The 25,909-nt window shown below is 39.7% G+C and overlaps 1 protein-coding gene across 3 annotated transcripts; it reads right to left on the bottom strand.

Annotated features, from left to right (window-relative positions):
- Window positions 1-25,906, bottom strand: LOC139946763 (uncharacterized). 3 transcript variants are annotated; one of them, XM_071944443.1, is made up of 15 exons: window positions 25,802-25,906; window positions 24,058-24,166; window positions 23,116-23,204; window positions 21,057-21,212; window positions 17,764-17,781; window positions 16,451-16,483; window positions 14,126-14,182; window positions 13,083-13,153; window positions 11,942-12,003; window positions 11,593-11,738; window positions 10,545-10,741; window positions 9,535-9,695; window positions 9,146-9,260; window positions 4,150-4,303; window positions 1-2,298 (listed from the first exon to the last, which is right to left on the bottom strand). In XM_071944443.1, exons 1-15 carry the CDS (start codon window positions 25,880-25,882, stop codon window positions 2,215-2,217), a joined length of 1,533 nt encoding a protein of 510 aa, XP_071800544.1. In that variant the 5' UTR covers window positions 25,883-25,906; the 3' UTR covers window positions 1-2,214. The 3 variants fall into 3 exon arrangements, with proteins under 3 accessions (XP_071800544.1, XP_071800546.1, XP_071800545.1); XM_071944445.1 differs by lacking the exon at window positions 16,451-16,483; XM_071944444.1 differs by lacking the exon at window positions 17,764-17,781.
- Window positions 25,907-25,909: the final 3 nt, after the last annotated feature.

Below are 25,909 nucleotides of genomic sequence, written 5' to 3'. Positions count from 1 at the left end.
AAAAAACCCAAAAACATTTTTTTAAATCAAATTTGTGTATTGCTCGTTTGATTTTCCTGTAGTTCTAAGTAATAGTTTAAACAACTTTAAAAGCATGTGCACAAAATTGTTAAGAGTGAAAATTTAAATGTGCACAAATTTTGAGTGACTTACATGTACATGGTATAAAGATGGTCGCTGTGGAAAACTTCCCTTGATATATTTTCGCCTGAAAATAGTTTTTGAGAAATGAGTACAAATTAGGTTTGATCTCATGAGTCCAAAACAAGATGTTTGTAAACAGTGAAAACATTACGCTATTTCCACAACTGTTTTTTTTTTCTGTTAGTTCTTACGACTAATGACCTTTTGCGCCAGTTTAAAATGCTTTTTCTTTTGTTCATAAAGTGAGGGTATTGTCCTCCATTTCACAAGGCACTAAGATTCATCTTTTAGTGAGTTGTCAGTATTACTAAAGTGACTTGTTAAGTGCAACATTCTTTGCTTAGCAATTAAAATGTCTTTTGATGATAAGATTAATCTTAACTCTTTGTAAAATCGACCCCCGGTCTTTGACAAAAAACATAACAATGTTGTCCACGTGCTTAAAAAGTTGCTATCACAACCCTCGCAGATACTAAAAAGTATAGCAGACCTGATACTTCACGAAAGTGCCTCTGTTGCCACTGGTCATTGCCTTGGTGCCCCTTGAAATGTTCACAGAGGTGCCCTTTACCAAGGAGAAAATGCCTTGGTGCCCTTGCCCTTTACACACTTGTCATCAGGCCTGGTATAGACTGGTCACCGTGGTCTAGTGGTTAGACTGCAGGACTTGCAACCACAAGGTTGTGGGTTCGAATCTGACTAAGCTAACTGCTAATTTCACAATGACTAGAATAAGTATTGTCGCTTAGTTACTGAATCACAATTTCTTGATTTGTGCAATACGTAAACATAGATGTTTAAGCCATTTTTTTATGAGAGAGAATCTGTTGCCAGCTTGGTGTTTATATCCCCATGTGGAAGTTTGCGGACTTCCCTTGATGGGAAAATCATCTAAACAAAACCTGTACAAGTCTCGCATGTATTCAATATGTGGGCTTGTTAAAGTGTGCACGTTTGTTTCCTCCATTTATTAAAGCAATGTAGTGGGACCAAAGTGTTTGAATTCGCGCGAGACTTTTACGGTAGGACAGGTCTTATTGTTCTTGTTTCTGGTTCTGAAGTGCCAGGTAGACTTTTTATTAAAAAGATGAAGGTTTCCCAAATGAGCACAACATCTTCGTTTTTACATGGCCCTTACATGTAAGTCTGCTGTGTTTTATGCGTTGTTGGTTTTAAGGACCTCTCTTGTGTACATTTTACCTTGTATGCTGTGCATAATTTTTAATCCATGCTAGATACATAGTTTTATACCTGATATTCTTAATTAATATTTTTATCTATCTGTTTGTTGTTAAATAATTTTAAGCGTTTTTGTCTGTACTGTTTGAATCATGGCCAGTTTTAATTTCCCCAGTGTGGGATAATAAAGTTCTTATCTTATCTTATCTTATCTTATCTTACATATGGAATTGCTTTTGACCGCAGCAGTTGTCCACAAACATGACAAACTCTAAATCCCCCTCTGATCACTCCCAAACCCTCCCTGCCCACACTTGATCCGGCCATGAAAATATTGAAACCTTTGTATGGCCCCAAAAGTGTGACTTACTTCCTAGACGCTGCAAAGACTTTACTCGCTTTACTTAAAGACACTGGACACTATTGGTAATTGTCAAAGACCAGTCTTCTCACTTGGTGTATCTAAACGTATGCACAAAATAACAAACCTGTGAAAATTTGAACTCAAGTGGTCGTGGAAGTTGCGAGAAAATAATGAAAGAAAAAACACCCTTGTGACACGAAGTTGTGTGTGTTTCAGATGCTTGATTTCGAGACCTCAAAATCATATTCTGAGGTCTCGAAATCAAATTCGCGAAAAAATGCTTCTTTCTTGAAAAATACGTTACTTCAGAGGGAGCGGTTTCTCACAAAGTTTTATACTATCAACAGCTCCCCATTACTTGGTACAAAGTAAGGTTTTATACTAATAATTATTTTAAGTAATTGCCAATAGTGTCCACTGCCACAAATTCCCTTTTGATCAGTTCAAATTGTTCACAACAAATTTCTGCCTGAAGAAAGGTTTACCATTGCAAGCTCATCTCAAAACGACTTCTCGCTTGAACCGTCCTAGAATTCAAGTTGAGCGTCTTCAGTATAATCAAAGTGTCCACTGAGCTGAGACACTGACCGATCTGTCGTCAATTCATCAAACTGCGTGTGAAAAAATATAGAACAAGCAAACTTGAGTTATTAAAAATTTAGATACTGGTAATAAATTCATTTGAATAAGTTATTATTGTTATTAAATATTAATGATAATTGTCGGTATGCGCTTCACATACATCAGTTACTCTTCCTAACTTAGGATTAATCTTAGGACTTAGGACGAGTTAAGTTCAATATCCAAATACATATAGGAGGCATTGAACCCATCCTCAGTTAGGACAAGTTACTCATCCTAACTCGAGATAGGATTAATCCTAGCATTTTGTGACATCGGCTGCAGGTCATTGGGCCAATAAAAGTCCTTTAATCTTGCTCAGCTCCCTGGGGAGTATACAGCCCGGGCTGTAGTGGTGCTCCATAGGCTTTATCATACACAAAATCCTCCTATCCTTGCAGGTACCCATTTACATTGTACACCCCTGGGTGAAGAGATGCAATTATAGTAAAACATCTTGCTCAAGGACACAAGTGCTATGACTGAGATTCGAACCCACACTCTGATGACTTAACCACCATAACAGATTCCTACATGTAAATTGTTAAGACAAAACATCTAAGTACAGTTGGGTCTCATTGTAAGCACGGTTAAAAAGAGGTTCTTAAATAAACCTGCTAAGCACATTTATATTTTGATGCTAAGACATACTAAAATCCAGGAAAGCTGTGACAAGCCCACAGCCCTGTTCTATGAATACTGTAAGCATTACGGAACAGTCCCGTCGTCGATTTCACCAAACTCTTCCTAACTTAGGATTAATCTTAGAATTTAGGACGGGTTCAGTTCCCGGTATACGAAGACGTAAGAACACATTGAACCCATCCTAAGTTAGGACGGGTTACTCGTCCTAACTCGAGATAGGATTGATCCTACATGCGTTTCGTGAAATTGGCTGCAGAAATGTTTACAGAGGCCTTGCCCTTGATTTGCCCCAAACTTGGCCACAAGATCGACACTTGCCAGGGAATAAGATTTCACAAATGAAAACATTCTGGTTTAAGGACCTGAGTCCTGAAATCATGCAAAGAATTCCTGAGAAAATCGCAGTCTTTTATCCACAACGTTGGGCTTTCATTAAAGGCAAATCAAGAAATGGACTGAGAGTAATTTCCAGGATTACTGGCTGACCTTAACCTTATACACTTTTGAAATGACTGCCGGATAAAAATTATATAATTCTGGGGGGAAAAGGTTTATATGTATGGATAGCTTACGGACTCAACTTTTAAATTACACAAAAAAGTCCAAAAATAATTCATGCTTGGGTGAGCACTGCTTGCTTTTGTATGGGTATGAAAATTAGGCTCCGCAGGAATTAGCCTTCAAATTTGTGAAAGGTAAGTCCTTTGGAGCTTACAAAACTCAATCCAAGATGTCGACTACTTATTCTTCAGTGAGCAGTGCTCACCCAAGCATTAATTATTTTCGGATTTGTTGGCGTCACTTGAAAGTTGAGTCCATAAGCTATTCATACATCTAAACCTTTCCCCCCAGAATCATATATTTTTAATTTGGCAGCCATTTCAAAAATGTTAAGTTCTTTTTTTAGATATGTTAGACACAAGGTAGAGTGTCTAAATGTCATCAAATATTGACGCAAATGTCTTCCTTAACAGACAATAAAGTACTCCAAGGTGTGATGATTATAATGAAGTAGCCTGTAAAGCTTCTAACCCTTCAACCGTTGCGACATTAAAGAATGGTTGCCTGAGAGAGTACACTAATATAACACCGTTACAGACAGGTGCGACCGTACCAAAGAAATAGATGAGGAGCGACTTTAGGTCGATCCAAATAAATTTTGGTTTCAGACAGAATGGTTTATTTTGAGCACTTACTTTTTCTTGACTGCTTGCAAGGAAGTCATCGTCCCCGGATATATCAATTTCTTCTTGAATATCTTCACTGATATCTTCGCTGATGCTGTTTCCCTCATTGCTTTTCTGGCTCTTTTGACCCCTTGAGTGAGTCACGCTTTGGCTGTCTTGAGAACTGCGACCGAAAAAAGAAGGGGAAAAAAATCATTATTGCAATCAATCTGAAAAACCTGACATTGTAAGTAGGATTTGAAACTTTGCATGGTGGAAATATGATATGGAAAGGTTTGCGGTAACACCATGTAATGACTATCTCTAAATGAGTTGGGGTGGTTCTGAAAAGAACCATTGGTTTCGATCAGTATGCTCTGATTGTCTTCAGGAGAAAGCATTGTAGAAGCGTCGTATACATTGTAGATAAAATGAAGACAAAACCATGAAGTTTTAGACCTGTGCTACACTTAAGACGGTTACACGTATAGACAGGGTTTACCCATAACTTTTTAGGCTTCTCGGGATCCAAAGACCAATCCACACACCAAGTTCGGAGATAAAGTCCTTCTGGAGTTGTGAGACAACATTTCTTTTGTTTCAATCATAATGACCATAACATTTTACCTAGGAGTCCAAAAATAATACGCTTCAGGGAATCCTAAGACAAAACCACACACTTTTGAGTTTGGACTTACGAGTTATTTCTCTGAAAACAAGTCTTTTAATGACCTTGATATTTGTCATGGGAGTCCAAAATCAATAGGTTTCTGGGGGATCCCAAGTCCTTCTTCAGTTATCGCTTGGACAACATTTGTTTTTTGCTTTTATTAATAACTGGATAGCATAAGTAATAATTGGATAGCATAAGTAATATTTGGAGAGCATAAGTAATAATTGGATAGCATTTAAGTAAGTTGGCGTGTGAAATAAGGGGTGGATTTCACAAAGATAGTCCTAACTTAGGACTAGTCCTCGGCAATGCTAAGAGATAGGACCAGTCCTAAGTTAGGATGAGTTGCTGGTCCTAACTTAGGACCAGTCCTATCTCTTAGCATTGCCTAGGACTACACACATGTAGTCCTAAGTGAAATCCACCCAAGGGCACATACACAAACAAGAATGACCATATCGTGAATAGTATGCCATTAAAATTGACAAAAAGTCTTGTGGTGAAAAAGTCTTGTAAGGCGGAAAATCCATGTGCCCACCATGTGTTGTGCAATGCATAAAAAAACATATCCATATCGTTACCTGTATGAACAGCTTAATGTGTACTTTGTTTTTTAAAGAATTGCACATTACGTAACTGGTCATTGTGGTCCAGTGAGTTGACTGTAGGTTCGAATCCCCAAGCTAAGTGCTGATTTCAGAATGACTAGAATAAGTATGTTTGTCTAGTTACTGAAACACTAGTTCTTGAATTGTGCAATTCATAATCCTAGACGTCAAACCAATGTTTGTATGAGAGAGATTGTCTGTTGCCAGCTTGGTGTTTAATATTCCCCTTGTGGGAGTTTGCCAAGTTCCCTTGACGGGAAGATCATCTAAACAAACAAATGTATGATGGATTCATAAAACTGCTACTATTTAAATGCAGTGGACACTATTGGTAATTAAAAAAATAGTTATTAGCATCAAACCTTACTTGGTAACGAGTAATGGGGACAGGTTGATAATAAAAAACATTGTGAGAAACGGCTCCCTCTGAAGTAACGTAGTTTTTGAGAAAGAAGTAATTTTACACTAATTTGATTTTGAGACCTCAGATTTAGAAATTGAGGTTTTGAAATCAAGCATCTGAAAGCACACAACTTTGTGTGACAAGGGTGTTTTTTCTTTCATTATTATCTCGCAACTTCGATGACCGATTGAGCTCAAATTTTCACAGGTTTGTTATTTTATGTATTATAAGTTGAGATACAGTAAGCGAGAAGACTGGTCTTTGACAATTACCAATAGTGTCCAGAGTCTTTAAGATGCAAAACCAGGGCAAACTGTTGACATTAATGAAACACCTTCTTTGTGGAAACAGTGATAAAACTAATAATAGATTCTGCTGATAGGGACGTAGTATGATATGATAGGGAAAGTGCACAAAAATGTTCACTCTCAGACATGTCAGAGGCTTGGTAATAAATCACGATGGATTTTGTTGGCGGAAATAACAGATGACTGATAATTGACATTTTAAGTGTTTTGCTAAATTATGGACAAACTAAAAGGAGAAATCTGTCACTGTCAATGTATAATGATTTCTTGATAATACATGTAACCCATCATAGGTTTGGACACGCAGAGATATTGTTACGCTTCACATGGTTGTTTTGCAGAGTATTTTGGAACAGCATCAAAGGGAAATCCTTTTTAATGCCATAACTTGTATAAAACTCAATGTGTTTTCTTTACAAATAATTTGCTTTATGGAATAGAAATACATTTGATACTTAGTTTTACTGTCACAGCAACTCCTGCACTAACTTATCATGGGTTTTGCAGAGCAATTTTGTTACGACATGAAATCTTTCACTGTCACAACCAGTGCAAAACTCATTTTGTCTTTTTTGGGGGATAAAAAGACTAAGTTACAATTGCACTGTTTTTTGAAAGCTTTTCGCAACAGCAGGAAAACAAAAAACTTCACTGCCAAAAAAAAAACCAAAGAAAATTACTTGTTTTTCTTTGCTTAAAAAAGAAGAAGATTTTTGGGGTTGAACAAAGAATTGACTAGAGTGGGATTCGAACCAACATCCTCCGGATTAACGTGCCGGCGCTCTACCAACTGAGCTATCTAGCCTTATGTTGGCGGCCTCCCTATTTTGTCAATATCTTTTCTCAGGGGTGCCAGTCAGAAGCCATTCAACCGTGAACTGCCTAGTAGCCAGGGATCACACCCAAATTACGATACAACCTGGGAACAACCTGGTAAGCGGTCGTGTCACGACCGGGATTCAAACCCACACTCTGCTGAACAGAAACAGCGAGCTTGAGTTTGATGCTCTTAACAGCTCGGCCATGACAACCCAAGCAATAAACTCATGGTAGCCTTTTGCATAGCATTTTGCTCTGGTCTAAATGGCAATCATTCTCTAACCAGGGTGATTTGTTCCGACACAGAAGCAAAAACATTTCACTGCCACAACATTTTGTAAAACACCTTTTGCTTTTTTCTGTTAAAGAAATTGTCTATCGGACATGTCAGATGAAAGAAAATCGTTTTACTGTCACAGTCACTCAAGAAAGAGTGGTTTATATTTTTTGAGTTTTAAAGCAATTTTTTATGGGATAAAAGGAAAAATGTTTTAAAAACAGCTATCCTTCACTGCTGAGGCATAAAATATGTTTTTTCAGTTAAGAATTTCACTACGGGTTTATAAAGAAAATGTTTTACAGCCTTGATCCCTACAATAACTCACGACAGATTGTTTCACTTCGACATTACTATGAAATGGGATTTGTTTATTATTTTTTATTGAATTGAGAGATACTTCTTGACCATGACTGATGGAACAACCCTCATCATCTTCATGTTGGCGTGTCGTCGCTGAGTGGATAAGAGCACCGGACTCAAGCTCAAATTGAGCTCAAATTTTCACAGGCTTGTTATTTTATGGTTATGATGGGATACACCAAGTGAGAAGACTGGTCTTTGACATTTACCAAACGTGTACCTTCCCTTTAAGCAAGACACTTAACCATTGCTACCCCCTTCGAATGGGATGTACATGTAAAACTGTTGAGTCCGTGTGTTGTATAATGCATGTAAAAGAACCTAGAGCACTTATCGACAAGAGAAGAGATTTGCCCCGGTGTTCCTGCCCCGGTGTTCACAAAGAGTTAAGACTAGTCTTATCTTGAGTTAGGACGAGTTACTCGCCCCAACTTAGGACTAGCCACACGTTTTGTATATCTCCTAGGACGAGTCCTAAGTTAGGACTAGTCCTAAGTCTTTGTTAAATCGACCCCTGGTTTCATTAAGTACATGTACATACATGTATTGCGCCACAGCACCTTATGAACCATTACATGGTGAGCATGTAAAAGAAAACTATTTCTGTGACATTGTTTTACTCATTTCTCAAACAATACACCACCTCAGCAAGTGATATTTTAAGGGAAGCTTTCTACTATTATTAACTTCAAACTGTGTAAGTTTAATGTAAATCTGTGGACATTGTGCTATTTTCCCAAACCCTTTAAAAAAGGGAAGCTTTCTATCAACATTATCCTTAACCAATAAAGAGCACTGTACTCAAGCTCTGGTGTTCCTGATCAGCAGAGTATTGGTTCGAATCCCAGTCGTGACACTTGTGTCCTTGAGCAAGACACTTAACTATAATTGCTTCTCTCCACCCAGGGGTAAATGGGTACCTGTGAGGGCAGAGATGGTTCTTATGTTTAGTTAAGCTTAGTGCGCCGCATATTTGGCGGCACAGGCTGTACACTCCCCAGGGAGCTGAGATGGTTTAAAGGGTCTATGTACTTTTTGTAGGGCAAAAAACACAATGTCCACAGATTTGCATTAAACTTACACAGTTTGAAGATAATGATAGTAGAAGGCTTCCCTGAAAATATTACATCTGCATCTGTCAGCTACTGTACAAACGCCTGGTGTGGCTATCCCGTACAGAATTACTTGCTGAGGTGCTGTACTGTAGGTTTTTGAGAAAGGAGTAAAACAATGTCATGAAAATAATTTTTGTCTCAATGATCATGAGACCAAAATTATTTTAGCATGTAAAAACATATTTTCATAACATTGTTTTACTCATTTCTCAAAAACTAAAGCACCCCAGCAACTAATATTTTGAGGTATGCTTTCTACTATAATTATCTTCAAACGGTGTAAGTTTAATGCAAATGTGTAGACATTGCGTTTTGTGTTACAAAAAGTACCCAAATCCTTTAAGGATTGAAATGGCCCAGTGATTAGGGTAATAATGTTGGAAGCGCTTTGAGACATGTGTAAATCGCTATATAAAAAACAAACATTACTATTATTTATTTTTATTAAAAGTCAACCTACCTCTGGAAATCATCTTCATAATCCTCACTGCCTTCGCTCTTAGAGAGATCAAAACTCATCTTGTCCAGCTTGTTGTCCAACGCCTTCAGGTCCTTCCAGTCTGGGCTTTGGGCATCTAGGCATCCAAAAACAAGACATCATAATAATAGCGGACATTTGCGCAACACCTAACAAAGGTAGATTGGACGCTTTGAGCTTTATGTTTTGAAATGAATATAGGGTTATGATCGAGCAAGGCACTGCAGTTTGAAGTTGTGGGGATTTTAAAATTTGTTCTCACTTAAATCCTGATCCAGTAATTCTGAGCTACTAGCGCTGCGGTATTATGGTCCCCCCCCCCAAAGTTTGAGCTATGACTAATAAAATTGTTACTCAGCAATATTACTTACCTTTAGCACCTCCCTTTCCTGATAATGATGGAGCCCCTGCCAGAGATCCCATCCCACTCCCTGTGAGTGATGGAGCATTGAGCAAGGAGGACAAACCGCCTGCTTTCAGGGGTGGTGTTTTGGGGGGTGACGGTGGAGGACTCTCCCGTTTTGGCTTCAAGCTTCATGTAAATAACAAGAAAAATTGACTTTATAGATTTGTATAAACACAAAACGATCTTACATATATTTGATCAATGAATGCAAACAAAATGTTGAAATTAGTTTGCGTTTTGGTAAAAGCCATTTGCGCGTTTTTTTCTTTTTCGGAGGGCACACCCATGGCATGCCATTTTGTAGAGTAAAAATTCGGACTTGTTAAAATGGCCGACCATGTTAATTAACGACATAAAAGGAAAACCAGGCAGTTTCGAGGCATGTTTGTGTGGATCATTATATTCTTCTTTTAAATTATTTATCTAACCGTATACATTTCATAACAAACGGTTTCAAACGCTTTACACAGACCAACCCGACCAATCCAAGGCAATGTGTTCCTTTAAGTACAACAAAAATACGCTTAAACCAGAATAAGAATACCAGCCAAAGTACCGTGTCACATGTGCTATCTGTGACTGGCATCCTGTTTAGTTTTGCTAAGCATGGGTGGCATAGTTGGCTTGTGCGTAAAGCGCTTGCCTCTCACTAAGGTGACCCCATTAGGATTCCCGGCCAGGGCCATTAGTGAGTTGAGTTGTGCGTTGGTTCTCTGCTGTGCCACGAGGGTTTTCCAGACCATCCGGTTTTCCTCCCTCGAGAAAAATCAAACACTTTCGATCTTTGGTTGTGCTCCGTGGTCATAGTGGGTTAATGTGGCCGGCAGCCAAAAGCGCCCTTGCATGCCTGCTTCTCAAACACGTTGTAGCCGCTTCCTTCGCAATTCAGCTCTTAGCTGCGAGTAAGGATGATTAGCCCCCCAAATTATTCTTATAATTATTATATAAACTTAAAATGTGTGAAAAGTTCCCTACCTATATGAAGGAGGCTTCCTCCCTGGAGATGGTACCTCATCGAAGAATGAGTCTTCACTACCCTCGCTACCAGCAGAGAGGGACCTCTGACGATGTGCGATCGGTTTCCTCAGCTCTGATTTCTCAGTAAAGGAAGGAAGATTTTGAGCGCCTGGGCCGTCTTTCTTGTTGAAATTGTTGCTCTGGCCGACGCTTATCTAGTTTGAAGACAATAACATTCAAAAAAAGGAAAAGCTTCTGAGTGATATACAATGTAGACTGCAAACCATCACTGGTTTTGCCCACTTTATGTTAAAAGATTTTGCGAAGGTTATGTCTACGAAATTGTCAAGCTACATGTAAAGCATTTAAAATGCCCTTTAACAGTAACCCACAGTGACGCATGAACACGGGAGAACAGCCAGAGATCCAAAGTGTTTGATTTTATTGGAGAAAGGAAAACCCACTCACATACTATGGCCTTAGCCTGGAATCAAACCAGGGCCACCATTTTGAGAGAGGCAAGCACTTTATTCACAAGTATTCCCCTGTGTTATATTCCTATTAAAGGCACTAGACACTACTGGTAATTGTCAAAGACCAGTCTTCTCACTTGGTGTATCTCATCATATGCATAAAATAACAAACCTGTGAAAATTTTAACTCAATTGGTCATCGAAGTTGCGAGATAATGGAAGAAAATAACACCCCTGTCACACGATATTGCGTGCTTTCAGATGCTTGATTTCGGGACCTCAAAATCTAATTCTGAGGTCTCAAAATCAAATTTGTGGAAAACTACTTCTTTCTCGAAAACTATGTTACTTGGCCGCGTGATAAAGGCCCTCGCCTTCAGCTCAGGCCTTTATCACACAGCCATGACCCTGCTGGTTTTAAACGACCGGTTAAGAACTCATCGCTACCCTTTATTCACTTAACTAAAAACACAAGTTTGTTGGAATTGCAGGTCATTAGTATATAGTAGCCCAACACCAAAACTACTGGCCCCGGGCCTGCAGTTAAGTATAAAAACCTGAGCCCCAGTCTGGTATGCATCATCAACACTTACCGGTTTCAAGTTGATGTTGGTCTTGATGGAATCATTGAGTCTTCTCTGGGACTGAGGTAGAATCTCTGAGACGTCGTGGGAAACGACCGAACGACAAACGACAAACAAGCGACGATACATGCCCAGAAACTCATCAAAGTCAATACCTGGTAGTCAAAAAGTAAGGCAAAGAAAGAAGGTTTAAGGTCTCAACTGTTTGAGGTCTCAACTGCAAACAGGATTGCTACAAAACATCACTTTTCTAAAAAAAAAAAAAAAATTCAAACAATTTTGGTTATTCTTATCTAAATACACGTGCATCGGCCCAACTACCCGGGTCAAACTCCAAATAAAACTGAAGTTTACTTACAACTACTGAAGTCACTGTCCCCAGCTCTAAATTCGTCATTCACGTATCGCTCTAACATATTCCTGTAAAGAAAGAAGCAACAAAAACTGTAAACAACGACAACAAGCAGCTGAGAGTTTTACTGCATGCCTGTCAGGTCCCTAGTCAGATCCCAGTACTTAAATTCCAATCGTAGTACATCCTTCTTGGTCAGGCTGAGAGTTTTAACGCATGTCTGTCAGGTCCCTAGTCAGAACCCAGTACTTCAATTCCGTTCGTAGTACATCCTTCATGGGCAGGCGTCATTTTGATGTTAGTGTGCACACAGACCAGGTCCGTTTGTTGCACGCTCATCCTGCTCACAAACAGACCCAACTCTCTTTCTCATTCATAACTTTTACCAGAGATAAGTCACATTATAGACATTGTCGTATTGTTCCCACTCTTTCCAATATTCAGCCGTTCAGTTGTGGTAGTCTTCAGAGGTTGTTACAGGCTGAGAAATCAGATTAATTCGAAACACGGATAAAAACATAATCTGTTTACTCTGTACAATTGTTGATTTCCCTTTACAGCGCATAGGGACCTCATGGTGATGCGCTATATAAGACATGGAGGAATGGTTATTATTACAAAGCTATACGCTCCAGTCAGACCACAACTCATTTTACAATTTTTTGTTTGGACGAGTTCAGATAGTTTGAGAACAAGTTTGGTGTGACTGAAGCTTTTGAAGAATAGTTTTGTTTTTACCCATATACACTGATGTGTGTTAGGAGGGTACACTCAGTACTTTCCAGAGTTCTGTGAACAAAATCACAGGCATATTACTCATGTGGGATGCGAACCCACAACCTTTGCAATTCCAGAGCAGTGTCTTACCAACTTGACCATCAAGATTGCTCGGTAGCTAGAGGCAGTTCGAATCCTATCGTTAAGCAGCTGGTACTGCAACAATTTAATAGAATAGGATTTAAGGCCGAGTCACACTGCAGCGATAACGATAACGATCACGACACAAAGAGAACACATTCTATTGGTTGAATGGGCGTGGGCGTATTCTGCAATTCAACTAATAGAAAACGTTCTCTTTGCGCCGTGATCGTTATTGTTTTCGTTATCGCTGCAGTGTGACTCGGCCTGTAGGCTTGCAATAATCTACCTGTGGAAGTGTGGGAACATATCAATAAACAAGCTCCTCAGCTCATCCTTGTCAATGGAGCCACTTTTGTCCTGCAGAGGAAAAAAATAAAAAAATATTGCCAGGCATGATTATTATTGGTCCTTGGGGGAAAAGTACTAACACTTCACCGAGTACAAGGCCTGACCTACATTGGGCAAGTACACATGGTGTCAAAATGTTGACTCCCGAAAATGGCGGACCGTCATAGTTCGCAAAGTAAAAGGAAAACCACGCAATTTCGAGGCATATTTGTGTAGATCATTGTATTCTACTTTTAAAACATCTTTCTAACCATATGCATTTTATAACAAACGGTTACAAACGCTTTTCAAAGACCAACTCGTCCGATCCAAGGCAACGTGCTCCTTCAAAGGCAGTGGACACTAATGGTAATTACTCAAAATAATTATTAGCATAAAACCTTACTTGGTGACGAGTAATGGGGAGAGGTTGATGGTATAAAACATTGTGAGAAACGGTTCCCTCTGATGTGCCATATTTTTCGAGAAAGAAGTAATTTTCCACGAATTTGATTTCGAAACCTCAGATTTAGAACTTGAGGTCTCGAAATCAACCGTCTAAACGCACACAACTTTGTGTGACAAGGGTGGTTTTTTCTATCATTATTATCTCGCAAGTTCGTTGACCGATTGAGCTCAAATTTTCACAGGTTTGTTATTTTATGCATATGTTGAGAAACACCAACTGTGAAGGCTAGTCTTTGACAATTACCAACAGTGTCCACTGCCTTTAATGGACATTTTAGGCTTTTAAAACACACTTTTTTCCAAGAGTGTACATGTAAAACAAATTTGAAATCAGACAAAAGTAGGAAGAATATCATGCCTACAAGGTTTGAGAGCATAACTTGTTGTAATGCGAGTTGAACACAATGTGCGTTAAACCCCTTGCCCAATGCAGAATGCACCTCCGCAAAATGGCTGTCCACCATTTGATTTTGATGCTCTTAACCTCTCTGCCATGACAGCCTACACATACATGTAGAAAGACGGCTTCATTACCTTATCATAGTATTCAAACTTCTCTTTTGCATCAGCAATTTGTACTGCAGTCAGATCCTAGACACAAACAAAATACAATTCAAATAATAAGTTATAAACTACATGTACAATGGAAAACTGACTGGTTAAATCTAATCTAATTCTGGGGTGAACAAAGAAAAAAACTGACCAGATCGGGATACATATAGCTCACATGGGGCAGTCGGTGTAACAAGAGATTCTGTCCCCTGAAGATTCTGTTCCCCAATAACACCAACTGTGTACAAACTACTTCTGATAGCGCCCTCTTTTCAATCATCCTCCTTCAGCCCATGTTCATTTCCCATATGGGGGACAGAATCTACAAGAGACAGGAGATTCTGTTCCCTAGGAATTCTGTCCAACCATACCACAAATTGTGTAGAAGTTTTATCTCAGCAGGGTGCACACTCTTTTGACTCAGTTTTCATTCAGCCCATGTTATTTTACAGTGTGGGAATACACACACATCAGGGGACAAGATCTCCTATAACACTGGCACGTTAATCCGATGGTCACAGATTCAAATCACAAACTAGTAAATTTTCCTTTGTTCACCCAATTATTTGATAAAATAGTACTACATGTAGTTTATATGATTAATCTGAAAATTATGAATTCAAAAACAAAATAATAAAGTCACGACAATGTTATAATAACTAACAAGAGATTAATACAGTATTTTTCATGCAAAATAAAAATAGAGCTATTGTATCTGTTAAAATAAGATTGCTTGAGGAAAAGTTTGTTACAATTTGGTGATTTGGAGAATCTTTAGATGTATCACTTGATTTTTCGCCAAATGAACTTATGTCACTAAACAACCACTAGTTAACCACTGGTAGGTACTTGCACAAACTTGACCCAATAGGCCTATTTCGGACATTGTGCATAGTCGCCAAACACACAAGGACTGAAGGCCACTTCAAGGTGTAGGCTACAATCAACTATTTTTCGAGGGGCTGTTGCCCCCAACTCCTGGAGCTGAAACCCCATTTACAGTTTATACAGATGTAGGCTTGGGTATCATCCAGCAGAAGCCTGGCTGCTAGAGCAGAAAGCACTACCTCCCCGACTCCCAAATGTATGCTGAAGTATCATGTTTTTCATTTTGCAATAGCATCAATCGATCACAATTTGTTTGTTGAAATGTTGAAATGAAATGGTAACTGTTTTATAACTGTCTTTTGGCGGAAAAATCGGGTGATGTAATTTCAAATGTAGAACAATTTCTTCATACATTAAAGGAACACTGCGTTGCCTTGGATCGGACGAGTTGGTCTAAAAAAGCATTTTTAACCCTTTTTTATAAAATGCATATGGTTGGAAAGATGTTTTAAAAGTAGAATACAATGATCCACACAAGTTTGCCTCAAAACTGAGTGGTTGTCCTTTTACTGTGCGAACTAACACGGTCGGCCATTTATGGGAGTCAAAAATTTGATTCCCATAAAATGCCGACCGTGTTAGTCGACGAGGTAAAAGGAAAAGCTTGCAATTTCGAGGTATGTTTGTGTGGATCATTGTATTCTACTTTTACAACATCTTTCTACCCATAGATGCATTTTATAACAAACGGTTACAAACGCTTTTCAAAGACCAACTCGACCGATCCAAGGCATCGTGTTCCTTTAATTTTGGTGCAGTTTGAAAACAGGGTGCTTTTTACCATCAAACAAAAACAGTGAGATTAGTTCGAAGACAAGGTAAAAAAAAACTGGATTAAATCATCAAGGTTATGAATGTTCAGTGAAAAAGGGATGGGATTGGAAACATTTTATGATGCATGATTTATGGAATGGACATACCCAAAATGTACTCAAAATCTGATGAATTTGTTTGAGGAACTACCGATGAATATGGGTAGGAAATAGTTCCATTTAATGAACACGTAAATGCCAGAAATTGTTCTGAACAATACTATCTATTATCTTTCTACTGTTTAACCATTTTTTTGAAAGGGGGTTGCTATTTCATGGCCGGCCTGTGGATTAAACAGCGTGCTTGATATTATTTTTACAAACTCATTTAAGTGGATTATGTATACATGTACTTTGTAGTTTCGTGGTTGGAAGATGTTAGAAGACCCTGCTGCCCTACATGTGTATGGAAGATGGCAGGTGACCAAGTGTGTCCAACTAAGCCACACCACAGCAAAAGCACGGTGCACCACTGCAAATTGCTGTGGGTGTCGTGGGTTAATTTGGGGCCTGCAACCCCCAGCCTAAAACTGCTAAATGTATCTCTTTCAAACTTAAAAAATCACAGCACTCCAAACGAATAGAACACCATATCATCTGATCTTACCACTTTGTAAATAACACCTCTACCGCCGTCAGACTTATTGTTGTGATAGGGTGTGGGAATAGTGGTGGGAGTAGTGGTGGGAGGGTTGGGGGTAAACAAAGGAATGGGGTTAATCATCTCCAATACGGAGACTCTATTGTCTCTTACCCAGAATTAGAAAGTTAACAAAGAAGTTGGTTATTTAAGTTTTCTTCAAAGTAGGGTTACATTTTTGCCTTGGAGCCAGAGCCCAAATTAAAAATGATGTTAGGGAAACCGACTTTGCTACTAAGAAAGAATTTCTTGATCAGAAACGAAAGGTTGCCATTACATGTACATGCACGTAAGTAAGGGCCATGTCACACAAGGCAATTTACAGGCAACCAAGTTCCAAGCAATCTCCAAGAAAACAAACCATTCACATTTCAATGTTCAAATATATTTCTTGCTAATGGTATACATTACTCTTGTGCCACCAAAATGATCCTGTAGTATGCACTATAACACCCCTTACCAATATTCTGCCTTTTCATTGGATTAGAGCGCGTCACATGATATGTCTTAGTTTTGCTAGACCATGGCCGTGTGATAGTGCATCGGTTAGCCGTGCGCTAGTCCGAAAGACTAGCACACGTCGTGCAGTACCCAGACGTCCGTTGCGTGTACGAGGATGATAAATTAATAGTCTGTAACCATTTTGGATTACATGACACTACATTAGTAAAAGTTTTCGCAATCTGTATTTGCGTCGTCTGTGGATTGTAGCATTCAGGTCTGTAACTTAATAGTTCAGTATTTAGAAATGTTTTGGGTGTTTTAAAACAAATATTGGCTGCTTTTACTCGTGCAATGGTTTAAACTTCGACTCCCTCGGTGATCCCTGGAGCGTTCTATTTTCCCTCGGCTTTGCCTCGGGAAAATAGAATGCTCCGGGGATCACCTCGGGAGTCATAGTTTTAACCATAGCACTAGAAGCAGTCAATATTTGTATACTATCAGTTGGTTGCCTCTGAGTTGCCTGTTTAAGTTGCCTCGTGTGACAAGGCCCTAATATTTGCAATGTATGAGTAAGGGTAATGAAGTTCTTCTTCTACATGTAATTCCTCTATTATCCATGCTGGAATCAATTTCATAGAGCTTCTTAGCACTCAATTCTGCTTAGCGTGCATTGTTTTACTTAGCAATTACATGTAAATCAATCATGTTAAGCAGCTCTATGCAGTTGAAACTCAAATCTGTTACTATTTTAACCTACATGTATCCTACTAAGTTTTATCATGCAATTTTTTCATTTTTTTATGCTAATATAAAATATAAAATTCATGCAAATCTACCTTTGGTATGGCAATTTCCTGAATAGAGAAAACAAAGAAGAAAACATCGAACAGGTCACAGAAAGAACAGAAATGTAAATGACACAAGGCACTTAAAGGGCGTTAAAAAATAATAGTATTCATGAATAATACTCATTATTAAATATCAAAGGTACACTCAATTCGTGGAGCTATAATATTGACTAGAGTGTTAACTTGCCATGGGTTTTAAAGCCAAGACTTGCCCTGGGTTTAAAGCCAAGACTTAACCTGGGTTTAAAGCCAAGACCTGCCATGGGTTTTAAAGCCAAGACTTGCCCCGGGTTTTAAAGCCAAGACTTGCCCTGGGTTTAAAGCCAAGACCTGCCATGGGTTTTAAAGCCAAGACTTGCCCCGGGTTTTAAAGCCAAGACTTGCCATGGATTTTAAAGTCAAGACTTGCCCTGGGTTTTAAAGCCAAGACTTGCCCTGGGTTTAAAGTCAAGACTTGCCCTGGGTTTTAAAGCCAAGACTTGCCCTGTGTTTGAAGCCAAGACTTGTGTTGGGTTTAAAGCCAAGACTTGCCCTGGGTTTTAACGGCAAGACTTGCCCTGGGTTTTAACGGCAAGACTTGCCCTGGGTTTTAAAGCCAAGACTTGCCCTGGGTTTAAAGCCAAGACTTGCCCTAGGTTTAAAGCCAAGACTTGCCCTGGGTTTAAAGCCAAGACTTGCCCTGGGTTTTAAAGCCAAGACTTGCCCTGGGTTTAAATCCAAGACTTGCCCTGGGTTTAAATCCAAGACTTGCCCTGGGTTTCAAAGCCAAGACTTGCCCTGGGTTTTAAAGCCAAGACTTGCCCTGGGTTTTAACGGCAAGACTTGCCCTGGGTTTTAAAGCCAAGACTTGCCCTGGGTTTTAACGGCAAGACTTGCCCTGGGTTTAAAGCCAAGACTTGCCCTGGGTTTTAAAGCCAAGACTTGCCCTGGGTTTAAAGCCAAGACTTGCCCTGGGTTTAAAGCCAAGACTTGCCCTGGGTTTAAAGCCAAGACTTGCCCTGGGTTTCAAAGCCAAGACTTGCCCTGGGTTTAAAGCCAAGACTTGCCCTGGGTTTAAATCCAAGACTTGCCCTGGGTTTCAAAGCCAAGACTTGCCCTGGGTTTAAAGCCAAGACTTGCCCTGGGTTTAAAGCCAAGACTTGCCCTGGGTTTAAAGCCAAGACTTGTGTTGGGTTTAAAGCCAAGACTTGCCCTGGGTTTTAAAGCCAAGACTTGTGTTGGGTTTTAACGGCAAGACTTGCCCTGGGTTTAAAGCCAAGACTTGCCCTGGGTTTTAAAGCCAAGACTTGCCCTGGGTTCTTAAGCTAAGACTTGCCCTGGGTTTAAAGCCAAGACTTGCCCTGGGTTTTAAAGCCAAGTGGGATCATCCATGGTCAATGTGGTTTAGTGGTTAGACTACAGGACTTGCAAATTGCAAGGTTGTAGGTTCAAATCCAACAAGCTAGCAGTTGATTTTACAAAATTGCACAATGACTAGATTTAATACTTGTCTAGTTACTGAATCCCAATTTCTTGATTTGTGCAACTCATAATCATAGACGTTAGAACCATATTTGTAAGAAAGAGATTTGCTGTTGCCAGCTTGGCGTTTATATCCCCTTGTGGGATGTGCCGAGTTCCCTTGATGGAAAGATCATCTCAGCAAGCAAACAAGCATGTCATCTACCAACCTAATTGCAAAATCTTCAACTTTGGTATGGTTGTTTGTCAGTGTAAAGATGTTAACTTTTACATCAGGGTTAAAGGCAGTGGACACTTCTGGTAATTGTCAAAGACTAGCCTTCACAGTTGGGGTATCTCAACATATGCATAAAATAACAAACCTGTGAAAATTTGAGCTCAATCGGTTATCGAAGTTGCAAGATAATAATGAAAGAAAAATATCCCTTGTCACAGGAAGTTATGTGCGTTTAGATGGTTGATTTCGAGACCTCAAGTTCTAAATCTGAGGTCTCGAAATCAAATTCGTGGAAAATTACTTCTTTCTCGAAAACTATGTTACTTCAGAGGGAGCCGTTTCTCACAATGTTTTATACCATCAACCTTTCCCCATTACTCGTTACCGAATGAGGTTTTATGCTAATGAGTATTACCAATAGTGTCCACTGCCTTTAAGAATACAATTTGTTCTTTACCCATACACTGATGTACACGTATATTGCAATGTATACTCAGTGCTTTCCCCCAAGTTCTGTGAAAAAAATCCGCAGGCAAATCACTTGGTGTCCGAATCCCACCACAACAATCTGTCCGTAGACTTCGTCTCAACAGAGTACTGAGTAGGCCTATACAGTACTTAAAGGCAGTGGACACTATTGGTAATTGTCAATGACTAGCCTTCACAGTTGGTGTATCTCAACATATGCATAAAATAACAAACCTGTGGAAATTTGAGCTCAATCGGTCATCGAAGTTGCGAGATAATAATGAAAAAAAAAAACCCTTGTCACACGAAGTTGTGTGCGTTTAGATGGTTGATTTTGAGACCTCAAGTTCTAAATCTGAGGTCTCGAAATCAAATTCGTGGAAAATTACTTTTTTCTCGAAAACTATGGCACTTCAAAGGGAGCCGTTTCTCACAATGTGTTATACCATCAACCTCTCCCCATTAGTCGTCACCAAGAAAGGTTTTATGCCAATAATTATTTTGAGTAATTACCAATAGTGTCCACTGCCTTTAATACAAATTGGTTTAAGGGTAAAAAACAAATCATTTTTGTCAAAGCTTTTATTTGTTTTCTGTGCGATGTATAACTAATAAATGTGCATACTTTTTAACACAATAAATGCAGTACAATGCAACGATCTCTCTAAACATGAGTTATGTTGATTCTGAAAAACTGATGGTGTGATTTTGAGTACTTTGATCGAATTTGTTTTTCATTTGAGGAGCTATATAAAAACCAATTTAAGAAACAGACAATCAAAACATCTTCTTTCATCTTAAGCGTGATCCAGGGCTAAAATAATCATTTTTGAGAGGGCAAGGCAGTTTTCATTTTGCAAAGGGCACTTCCAATTTGAAAAACTGAAGGTCAACAAGAAATTTTGAAGGGGCACAAGGCCAATCTCAGGGCAACAGAGGGCATTGGCTCAGTGTAATAAACTGCCAGGCCTGTTTGCTTCGTTTTCTGAAAGGGCAAGGGCACCAAGGTATTTTCTCCTTGGTAAAAGGCACCCTATGGGGAAATTGTAAATTTCTACTGTTCAATGACACCAGGGCAATGACCAGGGGGCATGAAGGCAATCACCCCTTCAGGCCTAAATCACGTCGAGCTTACCTCGGTTCTGGAGTTTGCCCTTGGCAGTGGGGTTCTACTGGATTGTTCATTGGCTCGTTTCAGCAGCTCACAGAGGAGAGGTTTCCCCCTTGACTTGTCGGAATCAACGATGTCAAGATCCTTGGAGAGGGTTTCTCTTCCTTCGTATTTCTCTCCCTGGATGGGAAGAGAAGTCTTCGCTGTTATTATCAGAGTAGATTTTTACTTTATGTAACTGTTTAATTTTGGTAGCGAAACCAAAGGTGCCTCATAAGTGGCTCACAAACCTTCGAGGAAACCTGTAAAGTGGCGTGTCATGGTCGAGCGGTTAAGAGCACCAGATTCAAGCTCTGATGTTTGATCAGCAGAGTGTGGGTTCGAATCATATTCGTGACTATTGCTACGTAAAATTGGGGAGGTACATAGTATAGTGCTTTCTGCTCTACCGGCCAGGCTTCGGACTGATGATACCCAAGCCTACATCTGTATGGACTGTAGCCTATAAGGGGTAACCCTGTTTCACCCCCTAGGAATAATTGTAGTCCAAACTTTGAAGTGGCCTTCAGGCCTTGTTTGTCTGTCGACTTGCAAAAAAAAAAAAAAGAAAAAAAAAAAAACCATCGTGCTTGCTATAGGGAAGGCACACATTTGGTAGTTACTCAAAACAAACATTAACTTAAAAACTGACTTGGTAACAAGCAATGGAGAGCTGTTAATAGTATAAAACACTGTGGGAAACGACTCCCTCTGAAGTAACGTAGTTTTTGAGAAAGAGGGAATTTCTCACGAAAATAATAAAAGACTTCTAGCTAGAAGTCTTTTATTCATCTGAAAGCACACAACTTTGTCAAACAAGGGTGTTTTTTCTTTTACCATTTTCTCGCAACTTCGATGACCAATTGAGCCCAAATTTTCACAGGCTTGTTTTTTATGGTTATGATGGGATACACCAAGTGAGTAGACTGGTCTTTGACAATTACCAAACGTGTACCTTCCCTTTAACCCTCTACTCTTCCACGATAAGTGTTCTGTGTTCTTTTTCTTGCACTACCAATCCTAGTGCAAGGGACAAGGTCCCATCCGAAGGACAAACCAATTATGGCAAAGCATCTTTCTCAAGGACACAAGTACTACAACCGAGACTCAAACCCACACTCTGATGATTAGAAATACCAAGGCCCTCTTTTATAATAATTTGGGGGGCTAATCATCCTTACTCGCAGCTAAGAGCTGAATTGCGAAGGACGGGGCTACGTGTTGGATAAGCAGGCATGCAAGGGCGCCTTTGGCTACCAGCCACATCAACCCATTATGACCACGGAGCACAGCCAAGATCGAAAGTGTTTGATTTTTCCCGAGGGAGGAAAACCGGATGTTCTGGAAAACCCTCGTGGCACAGCAGAGAACCAACGCACAACTCAACTCACATATGGCCCCATCCGGGAATCAAACCGGGGTCACCTTGGTGAGAGGCAAGCGCTTTTACACACACGCCAACCATGCCACCAATTTTATGAGTCAATATTGCTTTTAAAAAATTTAATTACTACTGAGCAGAAATAAGCAGGATACGTAACAGTCACAGATACATGTGACATGATACTTTGCTGGTAACCTAAAAGCATAGTTGTGTTATGCTCAGCTACTGGCACGGTTGGCTTGTGCGTAAAGCGCTCGCCTCTCACCAAGGTGATCCCGGTTCGATTCCCGGTCGGGGCCATATGTGAGTTGAGTTGTGTGTTGGTTCTCTGCTGTGCCACAAGGGTTTTCCAGACTATCCGGTTTTCCTCCCTCAGAAAAAATCAAACACTTTCGATCTTGGCTGTGCTCCGTGGTCATAATGGGTTGATGTGGCTGGCAGCCATAGGCGCCCTTGCATGCCTGCTTCTCGAACACGTTGTAGCCGCGTCCTTCGCAATTCAGCTCTTAGCTGCGAGTAAGGATGATTAGCCCCCCAAATTATTATTTACTTATCTGTGCTGAAGTTGGGCCCCAAGCCTGTATCTTAAAATCAATGATGGTTTAATAATATGGCCTACTAATAATACTAATAGCATTAGGCCTTTTGTCTGTAACTTACAAAATTTGTTTCTGGGTTGAAGACGGCAAGAGTGAAGTCCAAGCGAAAGTGCTCCAGAAATTCTTGGACCACGGAAGCGATTAAAAACCCTGAAAGAAAACAAATGAAAAATCAACAGAAGAAGACGATGTGTCTGATCCACAGACATGTATGTTGTCTAAGACTTATATAGTGTATGAACAAAACCTTATATCGCTATCACCTTTAAAAAAAACACTACTTGCGCTCAGATGGGGTGCTTTCTTTCCAATAGATGCGCCACTTGTTTAGTCCAGGGTTTGCCTTTAAACTTTTCCAGTGACTACTAGGCAGGACCAGTAAAATTGTTATTTGAGTGATCGGTCAGCCGGAGAATTCTAACTGGTCCTTTGGCCTTTTCACTGCCATTTGGGCGGCAGACCATTGTTTCAATCACCTTTTTATATTGTATAATTATATTTTTATCGTTGGCAGGGGTCTGGTTTTACACATCTTTTGATGACAGTTTTTATACTTTTGTTTTAACCTTGACAGCCCCTGTACAACTTGTAACTATTGTGTATGTCTAAAGATTTAAAATAAAAAATAAATAAAATAAAATGGAGAATGCTGACCTCACCTTCAGCTTGGTCCAATAACAGCGGCCAGCCACTCACCAGGGCCCAATTTCATGGCTCTGCTTATCGCAACACAGAATTGGCGCTTAGGGAATTCTGTGCTTCAGGTTAGCTGCAAATTTGGGCTTCTGCGCGTGCGTACTCCAGGTTACTAGGCATTAAATGTTTACAAGACTAGTGCAGAAACTCTACGCTCGCATGTAAGCCTGGATTCGTGATTATAATGGCAGAATTTCAGAGCCATAAAATTGGGCCCAGGTCATTACCAGGAAGTGAAGAAAAGGGCATCACACTGTTACTATACTATGTACATTTTGTATGGAAAAACAAATGATGGACAACGTACCTTCTTTTGTCGAGAGGAATTTTTTGAGGTCTTGATTAATGAACGGTGTTTTGTTCTGTACAGCATCTTGTTCTTCTAGTGCCAGGAAAACACTTGCTCTAAGCTCCGCCTTCAAATGGGAAAAGATATGAAATCTTTAATTATAACAACATCCATATGGTAGGCCCCTAACAATTTACAGTGTGCTTAGTTTGCTACATGGGTAGCATCACCTTTTTTGGTTTGAAATATCATAACAATTGCACCCACATCAATTGCTGCCCAAATTAATTGGCAGTCAAGTTGGGTACAGATTTTTAGCCAAAGAAACGGAACTTTCCGAATCCCGCCACCACTTTTTTACCCACTTTTTACCCACTTTTTTGAAAGTGTCCTTTTAAAGCAAAACGTTCAACCATTGCTTTGTCTTTCAGGTGGGGCTTAAAGCTGCTGGTCCCATTTGTTGTGTATGCATGTAAAAGAACCCAGTGCACTTAGCGAATAGAGAAGGAGTTCACCCCGGTAAATGCGCCGTAAACCCTTATTATGGGTCTCAGAATTTATAACTTCAATAACCTATCTTGCTGTGTATATACACTGTACTGCATTATAAGCGACTTGAGTACTTTGTTTGTAGAATAGATACATGCGATGCGCAGTGTTCAGACAACTCGTCCGGCGGACAACTCGACCGTTCGGACAACTCGACAGTTCAGACAGCTCAACTCGTTCTTAAGGTTTTTTCAACTGTCAGACAACTCGACTTAGGTCCAAGAAGTCGACGGATGGCCGTGAAGAGGGCCTCGACACGGGTGCGCACAGGGCCAGGAAGGGGGGGGGTTAGGGTAGGGTTAGGGTTTACAGGAAATTTGTGTAAACATGTCAGTAACGCAACGGCGGTCAGATGCTCAACTTGTCTCGTCCATCCGTCGAGTTGTCTCAAAGTCGAGTTGTCTGAACCGTTAAGTTTTCCGAACGGTCAAGCTGTCTTAACCGTCGAGCTGTCTGAACCGTCGAGTTGTCCGACGGACGAGTTGTCTGACATCCCGATGCGCTATATATATAAGACTTTGATATTATTATTATTACAAAAAGAAATTTCTCATATTTTATAAAAAAGTTTAATATAATTATAAATAATACAATAGGGCCTACTACTAGTACTACTTTATTTCAACAAGAATGAAAAAGGGTGACAGGATAAGGTCAAGGAAACTTTTCCCTGAAGTTACACATACACGTATGTAAGCCTTTAATTTAAAAGGGAAGTTATATTTGTAAAAGTTTCTGTATCCTGCCAAAAAAATTCGGACAAGTTTCCACATCAACACCTGATCACGCCACCACTTTTTCATTCAATATGATTCGACGTGAATATATGCTTATTTTATTATAACATTAATATATTTTATGAAATCAGTTTAGGGGGAGTACCCATCTGATTTACCTCACTGAGATATCCCTTTTTGTGAAAATGAGTGAAAAAGTGGTGACATGATACGGAAAGTTATCAATTTTTTCACTCATTTCTACAAACGGAATGGCATCTCACTCAATAAATTAGAACACTACGGTGAAGTTGTGTGCAATTCGTGCAACACCGTGCAATGCAATGACAAAATTGGTGGATTAGCCAAGTTCAAATGTTCAACTTCTTTGCAACTTTGATAAGAGATGTCCACCAAAATGGCAACTCCACGATGTTTAAAATATACAACACTTAAATCACTATTTTTAAACAATGTTAATTCTTTCATTGACTCACCCTTATTTTCCCCAAAACACCGCTACTTTCAAGAGTTTGGGCGACCAAGTCCCTCAATTCTGTGTCTTCGTCCGCCGACATTTTTAATATTTACCGACAGCGCCCTCA

Source organism: Asterias amurensis, chromosome 14, assembly GCF_032118995.1.
Source record: "Asterias amurensis chromosome 14, ASM3211899v1".
Classification (NCBI taxonomy): Eukaryota; Metazoa; Echinodermata; class Asteroidea; order Forcipulatida; family Asteriidae; genus Asterias; species Asterias amurensis.
This window is presented reverse-complemented; position numbering and strand designations above follow the sequence as displayed.

What these genes read in the sequence shown, in the direction of transcription:
- LOC139946763 (XM_071944443.1), bottom strand. Translation starts at nt 25,882, where the DNA reads ATGTCGGCGGACGAAGACACAGAATTGAGGGACTTGGTCGCCCAAACT. An exon ending in TCAACCCAGAAACAAATTTT is followed by an intron (nt 21,213 to 23,115) that starts GTAAGTTACAGA and finishes CTTCCCATCCAG; the next exon opens with GGAGAGAAATACGAAGGAAG. An exon ending in TTGCAAGCAGTCAAGAAAAA is followed by an intron (nt 2,299 to 4,149) that starts GTAAGTGCTCAA and finishes TTTCACACGCAG; the next exon opens with TTTGATGAATTGACGACAGA.